An 8,660-nucleotide genomic window follows, 5' to 3' on the forward strand; every position below is an offset into this window, starting at 1 on the left:
ACTGAACTAAGAGATGAGGATGTCGCTATGATGTGTTGGTTATTGCTTACCTCCGGTGCTTAGGACAGCCTCGTCAGTCATATTCTGTGATTACCTTTGAGCTGTACCCAATCATAATTAAGGTGATGACAGACTCACCAAAGCCCAGCTGATGATGCTACGCTATGGTATTCTGGAAAAGTTGTGAAGACAAAACCTTGATCAGAAGCATTGTGAGCATATTTTCAAAAGGATGCTAAAAAGAATGAGGGAAACAGTATGTTGAGATAAAGAACATTATGTCCCCAGACAGTCCAAGGCTATTATTCACCCCACTCTACCACCGAAAGGCAATTTGATGAGGTGAAAAGTGCGAGGATCTGCTTCAGATGTGTCCACCGTGTCTCCAGGGGGGATTTCTTTTCCGCTTTTCCACCAACAGCTGGTTAATCTTCTTCCTCTCCAGCACCTAATAGAGTTCATACTTATTAAAACCGGATACAGGACAAGCTGAATGGGTCAGAACATCCTCATGAACATGCAGTACTCTGGAGAGGGAAGAGTGTGAAAGCAATGTTCCAGTACAGACCATGTCATAGACTAGTGTCAGTTTGCAAGCAACAGAAGCTCAACATCAGGACTGATTTTTTATATGCCTTGTGTGTGTGTCTGTGTCTCAGTTCAGGGGCCGGATCCTTTGAAAGATGTGCCTATGAAAGTGTGGCCTTTGTAGCCTTTGTTGCCTTTGTAGACCACGTGAGCCACAGGCTGAACCTAAATGAGACTGCCTAGTCTTCAGGTGAAGTTCATAGTTGTGTCACAGTTTCCACCTCTACTGTTAAGTCATGAAGCGCTGCACCTTTAGCACCTGGACCAGAGTTGGACAACAGTACTAGGATACTGGCTATATTTGCTTTTCATCAGCAGGCACAAAGAATGTTGGGATAAGTCAGGGTGCAAAGAGTCCAGCAGTTGTTGCCCAGAGAAAGGCCACACTTCTCAGTGTAAAAGAAGCCTTCAAAATGGGATGACCTTGTTGTGACACTGTGGACCAATCAGCCTACAAATACAGTCTTTAAAGGATGTGGCCCCTGAACTGAGACACACCTCAAATGGTCAAATCATTGTCCCTTTGGCTTTATTGAAGGGGATGAATATGTTGGAAGTGACTTTTCCATGAACACTTCACTTATTTCAACATCTGCCATCATGAGATAGCTTCAGGTCTGTTTCATTTAAAAGACACTCACCAGCTACTCATCCTGTTCTGTGCTGCTATTTGAATTTTATGAAGTGTAAAGTAATATGGTATATTTCCTTTAAAAGCCAACCTGATACAAAGGGCAGCACAGATGGCAGAATCTGTTCTTATTCAATGATGGTTTGAAGTGACTAAAGATTAAAGGACTTCAGATTTTCAAATATTTTCTAGCATTAGGGAAGCCAAATGTTAGGTGTCCTCATGATAATTGATGTGACCTGGTAACAAAGGAGCTGGTAGCCACAGGAACCATTAATAATCAGGCATCAGACTAAACTGCTTTCTATATATACCCATGAAGAGCTGATGATTGAGAGATGCAGCTGGTCAGGTGGGTAAACAGAATCAACTGATTAACTGAGGAAGAAACCTCAAATATGAGAGAAACTGGTAGGGCAAGTGATCGATGTCTAAGTGTGTATTTTAATTTACAGAAAATCCTGATATTTATATGACAACTACATGCATAGTATTCCCAGTAAGAACACCATATGTGCAGGCTGTGAAAATACATTTTCTCCAGGGACAATAAGACCATCCAATTAAACGTCAACATGGGAATGTGACATAATACGCTGCTGCTGTGATATTTATAAGTCACAGTATGTAAAATGAAACAGCAAGGAGCAACACTACAGTTTTTGTTCTGTTATTGGCTTTGGTTTCTCTTATTTTATTATTTTGCTAGAAGCCACAAATTAAGTTGTTCCCTTCATTCCACAAGGTCACATAGGTAGAATTCAGGTCATGTGGAACATTTTTAATTGAGGTTAAAGGGTAACTGCATCATGTTCAGTAAGATGGTGCCACAATAGTTATTTATTCAAAGTGCACTAGTTTTAATCCTTCTAGTTTTTAGATTTGAAGACTAAGGATAACCAACAGATATTTTATCTTTATTTCTTTTCCTTTTGCACTGCTGTGTAACCTCAGATCTCAGGTGTCTTTTGAGCACTAACTTATGAAGTGGGAAGCATGCATCACTGTACATCCTCCACTCTGAGTGTTCATTCTGTTTTTTATTGAACAGTGCAGCAGCCACTGCAGCTTGTTGTTTTCTGAATGTAAAGCAGAATTTAATACACGTTTTATCACAGAAACTGTGCTTATAACACAACTACCTCAGTATGTGCAACACACTAAATAATTTCTCACTAGCAAAACAATAATAGACCACCTGGCTGAAAAGCTTGTTGCATTGTGACATTTATAGTGCCTACATTTTAACAGCCAGACCAAGGAAAAAGAGTTGTAGACAACAAAACATGAAATCGATTTCCAGGTAGAAATGACCTGGTGTTATAGATTATCAAATGATATATCATATTCAAGTGTGGACAGACCTAACCTTTATTCCTCTGCCAGAGGGTTTCCTGATCAGGACATGTGCTGCATGATAATCTGTTCTCATAGGACTTTGCAGCACTGCCTAATGCTCTCCTTGCCTCTTATGGTCACTGACTGCCACTCTGTGGTCATAAATATTGAACACAGTTCTGCTGCAGTTAGGTTTTTTATTCTTTAAAATCCACTTAAACAATAAGATTAAAATTATATACATGTACTGCAGGAAGGACTTAAATATAAATATGAAAAATTTAATACAAATCTCATATTGTTCCTTCAAGAAAAAAAAGAACAGGTGGCTTTTTACCTGGGGAAACACCAATCTTGTTTCATGGGCAAATATTGAATTTACCTGTGAAAAACAGCTCAGATGTACCAACACTCCAGTCTCCATCATCCATCATCATTACAAACGAGAAGATATATGGAGCTAGTAGGAAAACACTTTTGAGCCTAGTTTGCTGTTTGTATTTTCTTCTATCCCCTGTAGACTCATTTCATGTTCAAATTATGTTTTTAATCGTTTTAAAATCTTTCTTAAGCCATACCTTTACACCAGTGATCAAAAATCATGCAGGAAGATATGGCACACAAATGTCTGCACCATCACTTGTCTCAAAACACCAGAATACACTGCAGTAACAACACATACAGAATGGCACAACCTGTTTTTTATAAAAATGGTTTGACAGCAGCATTTAAATGCTTGCAATGCCACAATTGACTGAACAAGCCCACATTAAGTCTCTTGCAGTTGCTGAGAAGCATTCTGTTAAACATAAAGCAAAAGTACTATAATTTGGAAGGTCCTTCTGACATCTGAAATTGAGGATCGACTTACATTCTAATGATACATATGATTTGTGGGTGATACAGGCAGCACACTGTGGTGGTAGGGCAACCTGTAGACAGGGCTCATACCTGCGTGGCGGAAGCTCTCCACCTTGCCAAACTGGCGCAGCTGGAAGAGGAGGGTGAGCTTTCGGGTCATGGTCCTGAGTGCCAGAAAGGAAGCCAAGACCTGGGTGAGGAGGAAGAGGAGGTACAGGGAGTGGATGGCTCTCTCTAGAGGCAGGATGAGAATTCCTTCATCGGTCAAGAAGAACAGCAACACTGGCAGCTGGAACATGAAAGACAGGAGCCAGAAGGCTGCCAGTTCAGGCACCTAATGACGGAGAAGGAAAAACAGAGAATGTGTGTTGGTGGATGGAGACAAGGCAAAGATCAAACCATCAAGCATCAAGTGGTTTCGTTGTATGAAAGCATAGACACACACCTGCACATCCACACTCACACAACTGAGTGGAAAGTTGTAGCCAAGAACCGATTGTTTACATACACAGGCAGAATACTTAAGCAGCCACTTCATCCACTGTGTTATTCAGGAGACGATTCAATGAAAGAGCTCTGTTGTGGTTCAGAGAGGATGTTGGTTTGAATTACCTTCTCTTCAAGATTCCCAGTGTAGCCCAGATAAAGTCGGACTGCTTCAATGACTGTGAGGAGGATCATCCCGGTTATTAGCAGAGCCTGGTAGTACCCCGGCAGATAAAAGAACTGCAAATAAAGCAGAGTGGTACTGTGTGTATGTCCATGTAAAAACAGTGTTATTTATGTGGACACAAGTATTTGTAAACACAGACAAAAGATAGACTTTCAGCAGATCTCAGTTACAAATTTATACATGTACATATTTAAAGGTATTTTATATTCTGATTGCATAAATCTTAGTTTTTCATAAGAATTAGACAACACAGTTTTTATTACATCTAATGATTCCTGGTAGGATCAGAGGGAGTTTCCATATGATCTTTTTATGCTACCACTAGATAGAGCCAAAGTCACATATTTAAATAGCTTTAAATAGTATTTTTTAACTGATAATTTTGGATACATAAAGGTAGAATACATAAAAATGTACCTTGTATTTATTCATGAGTAAAGCTTTTAAATGCGGTGCAAAACTTGATCTGATGTTGCTCCATATGATGCAACATGATAGCTCATCAAAACTTTCCAGTGAACAAACCAGCTATCAGCCCATGTGACCCCGTCATGTTTATAATTGCTGGTTTACTTATACAGTAATATTTCTATCAAATAGCCTGCTTGTTATGAATTTTTTGACGTGTGTTGTCACCCAACCAACCTTTACTTCCAACATGAGCACAGCTGAGAACCACCAACAGGGGAAATAAAACATGTTGAAGTACAGCAACATCTGCAGGGGAAGGTGAGAAACCAGCTTGTTGATGACTGAAAAGGAGGAAACAACAATATATAAACACTCATATTCATTATGTTCACAGTTGGCTATAATAAATACTCACATTTCAAATTAATGTCTTTATTACACAGTACTCATCATAGTAGGCTATTGCATTTCATGGATGTGCTTTGTCTGTGTATTGCAGGCACCATAAACATATAGAACAAAAATAGATACAGGTGGTAGACAAGGCCCTGTGATGGACTGGTGACCTGTCCAGGGTGTACCCGTCTTTCACCCAAAGAGAGCTAACCTTAGCTGACCCTAAATAGGAATAAGTATAGATATATAATGGATGGATGGATGGATGGATGACAACATAATGTGCACAGCTCACAAAGAGGGACTTAACTTAATTAAAATTATCAGCGTTGCAAAAGTTGATCAGAGAGTTGGTAACATTTGCATGCTACAGATGGGCGCAGGAAATCAGAGCTTTATGTGACTCTCTACAGCAGTATAAGACAAAACATCCACTAATAAAATAAATATTCAACATGTCAAGAAAAACAGGATTAAAAATGTTCATAAAAATCCATTCATCAAAACATCAATATTGGCTGATTCTGCAAATATTTCACCCTGTGCTGTTTCTAAATGTGACGTCTTTCAGTTAACATACTGTAGTTTTGTATAATGTTCACTATGTGTGTGTTGTTTTGACTCCATGCCTCTCAGTCATATGATCACAATTTCTAATTACATGTTTCCATATTTACAATGTATGTTATCACTAATATATCATTATGTATTCTAAAGCCTTCTTATATTGTTCAGCAGTAAACTTTGCTGTAGTTGTAAACAGTAACTAACCAGCTGCATCCTCTTGCTCCCTGGTGAAGTCGCTGTCTGCTGTTCTGTTGTTGTTGAACACAAGGGCACCCGTATGGCTCAGACCCATCTGCAGATTCTCAGGAACAGGCGAGTAAAACACAGGCATTATGGGTAGAGCTGGCAACCACAAGTGAGCCAAGTGTAGTCCAACAGTGTTTGTGCTTCAGCACTGTAAATCCTGGATGTCTCAAGTGACATAAATGTACAGTCCCCGGCACATCTAGATCTGTATGAACACACAGACGCATGCTGGCAGACGCTACTGCTAATCAGATTATAGGGAAGGAGGCGGGATGAGGATTAGACTGTGGAATGCAGTTTGTGAGTCAGTCATTATGCTCACAAAATGTGTTTATCTAAACAGCACATTTAAAATTAATTTCAGCTCTACAGAGATAAAACTGGACAAGAGAAACGTTTCCTAATTTTATACAAGACCATAATCATCTTCTCTTATAGATAAAACTTATTCATTGTTCTGCATGAGAAATTATTCCTGATGAATAAAAACAGGCACATTAAACACACTCAGCCATTCAAACATTTATTGAGGTCTTTTACAGATTTTAGTTTAAATTCAGCATATAAACAGAGTAGCACTGCACTGACTCACACCCTGCACGCTGCACCTGGCCAGCAAGTTGTCAGAATGATGCCTGGCTTATCATTTTGGCCTTGGGGCCCCATTCGTCATTGATGTGTCCAGGGTGCAGTGGCACAGTTTGGCCACAAGGTGTCATCATAGCTCATCTCTGGGGGCGCGCAGGGGGAAATGCTGGAACTCCTCTGGCACCTCTTCCCCTTTCTGGGACCTCTTGTAGAAACCAAGTGAGTCTAACAGGCTGCTGATCTCGGCTGCCTTCATTTTCTTCACAGGAACAGTCTGACGTGTCAGGAAGCACATGCACACGCACACACATACGAGTACAGACACGTGCATTTGGACACATTTAAAACAGTGCAGTGTTAATTAGAAGTATGTGCTTACATACAAACAGCATGTTCTGATTCACAGTAGGTTTATGCATTAGTGTGGATGTTTAAGACTTTTTCAGTCACTGCTGATATTAAGGTTTCTCCTGTATATTTACTTCAATATTTAATTATAATTTACCCTTTAATTTAAAATGTCAGTTTGATAGGCACCTACATTATGAAACAATAGGCCTATATGTGAAAACAACAAACATTAGACCCTAATTAAACAAATGAAACTCTCATATACTGTAGGTTATGTTTTATAATGGAAAACAAACAAATGGCTCTTTGTCCATTTACAAGAAGCTAATGTGGGCAAAAGTAAAAGTGTGTGGGAAACACTGAACAGTTGCAGTTTCAGGGAATGTTTAAATTCATATTAACATTCATACCGACCAATATTTCAGTTCAAAAACATTGCTCAGCTGTCGGAAACTCTAATTTATAGACTTTGTGTCTACTTCTTTCTTCCCTTGTGTGTGCCTGTGGGTGTCTCACTCTTTTAAAAGATTGCATCTGTGTGACTTGATATGTGACAGAGACTGATATCAGATGCAAGGAAAACTTCCCTACAATAATCCTTCTTGACATTCTGGTATTCCCTACTTCACCCTCATCACATGGCAGATGAGTAAAAGATCCCTGAAAACTGACATCTCACCTTTACAACCTCGTCCTTTTCATTATAGAAAATCAGACGGGGCTTCTTCTCCTCCGATGAATCATATTCCAAGTTGTGGCTAAACAGGAAAAAAGGGATCAAGGAAAACAACAGGTAGGCTGTTGTGAAGAATAAAACACATCCATCTGTTAGCTATTTTTAGATTCACTCAACATGATTTCAGCTTGCAACAGCAAAGTTTTGGGAGGCTCACAGAGCTGGCACTGGAGTTGGCTGCTTGTTTTGTTTATGAACGAGGTTATGAGAAAATCAGTGGTGCTATTTGGAAAGGTCATGTCTTACCAGAAAGCCAGAGGAACATGAAAAGAGCACAAGGATACTATAAAGCCCATTGCTCCATGAGAAAATGATGGAGCTCAGGCATTTTCTTTATGCCTCATCCGACCACACTGGGAGCCTTCAGGGATGACAACAGACAGTTAAAATAGCAGGACAAATAGTCCTGAGCACACTTTGTTTTTTGTGTGAACGGGGCTGCCAGAAGTAGGTTTCCTATCTCAGCAGAATACATACTGAAATGACAGCACATGGTTTATTCCTCATCCTGAAACATTTCCCCAATTGCGTGTTGAATGTGTCTTTATGTCAAGTGTATATTTAATTTCAAATTTCCTGCTTGTGGAGTGTTTGTATCACAAAATCCTCAAAAAAAGAGCAACATGTCCAGATACATTTTTAAAGTTCTCGAACTTGTATGGATTTTCATGTGTACTCACCAGCAGTTTACCTCTGGCTATAACAAGCTGTTCTTCAGCTGCTGTGTCGTTCCTTTCTGATGCCCTAACAGTGAAAGCAAGAGTGAGCACCAGGAAGACCCACATTTTAAGATAAAGTTGTGTCTCTGAGTGCCTTTTCCTATGTTTTTACCAATCTGTTTAATCCATGTCAACAGTTTCATAGGGTAGACAGGACAACAACACATTTCCACGGGGGAGTAGCACCACCTGGGGAGAATTGTTATACCATTTTTTTGTTGTTTTCCTACAAAAAACTCTCTTTTATTCTGACAATTGGCTCATTGCTTTGCAAGCTATTTCCCACACATAAAGCTTTTGCTCTACTCCTGGTTATTGGTTTTTAAAGGCCATGCAGAAGGCCCCTGTCTCTGTCGTTTATAGTTTCGCCCACTTCAGATGTTATTGGGGGTCTACAGAAACCACAGCACATCTGTGTTCTTATCACTTTTTCCCATACAGTAAACTTGCAGGTGGTTGATGGCCATTGAGAACCAGCCACACTCTACAGCTACTGATAGCAAAAATTCAGCTAAGCTAATTTGCATTTGCCCTCATTTATCCCTTTTCTGAAAA

The 8,660-nt window shown here is 39.7% G+C and overlaps 2 protein-coding genes across 3 annotated transcripts; both read right to left on the reverse strand.

Annotated features, from left to right (window-relative positions):
* Nucleotides 1-389: 389 nt before the first annotated feature.
* On the reverse strand, nucleotides 390-5,796 carry LOC113139101 (transmembrane protein 17A). 2 transcript variants are annotated; one of them, XM_026322079.1, is made up of 5 exons: nucleotides 5,670-5,796; nucleotides 4,737-4,843; nucleotides 4,031-4,144; nucleotides 3,509-3,752; nucleotides 390-448 (listed from the first exon to the last, which is right to left on the reverse strand). In XM_026322079.1, exons 1-5 carry the CDS (start codon nucleotides 5,794-5,796, stop codon nucleotides 426-428), a joined length of 615 nt encoding a protein of 204 aa, XP_026177864.1. In that variant the 3' UTR covers nucleotides 390-425. The 2 variants fall into 2 exon arrangements, with proteins under 2 accessions (XP_026177864.1, XP_026177863.1); XM_026322078.1 differs by lacking the exon at nucleotides 390-448 and having other exon boundaries at nucleotides 2,892-3,752.
* Nucleotides 5,797-6,221: 425 nt separating this feature from the next.
* On the reverse strand, nucleotides 6,222-8,210 carry selenoe (selenoprotein e). The gene is made up of 4 exons (XM_026321610.1): nucleotides 8,067-8,210; nucleotides 7,671-7,747; nucleotides 7,330-7,408; nucleotides 6,222-6,573 (listed from the first exon to the last, which is right to left on the reverse strand). The coding sequence occupies exons 1-4, from the start codon at nucleotides 8,169-8,171 to the stop codon at nucleotides 6,430-6,432; spliced, it is 405 nt and encodes a 134-aa protein (XP_026177395.1). The 5' UTR covers nucleotides 8,172-8,210; the 3' UTR covers nucleotides 6,222-6,429.
* Between the last annotated feature and the right edge of the window lie 450 nt (nucleotides 8,211-8,660).

This window comes from Mastacembelus armatus, chromosome 9 (genome assembly GCF_900324485.2).
Source record: "Mastacembelus armatus chromosome 9, fMasArm1.2, whole genome shotgun sequence".
Lineage (NCBI taxonomy): Eukaryota > Metazoa > Chordata > Actinopteri > Synbranchiformes > Mastacembelidae > Mastacembelus > Mastacembelus armatus.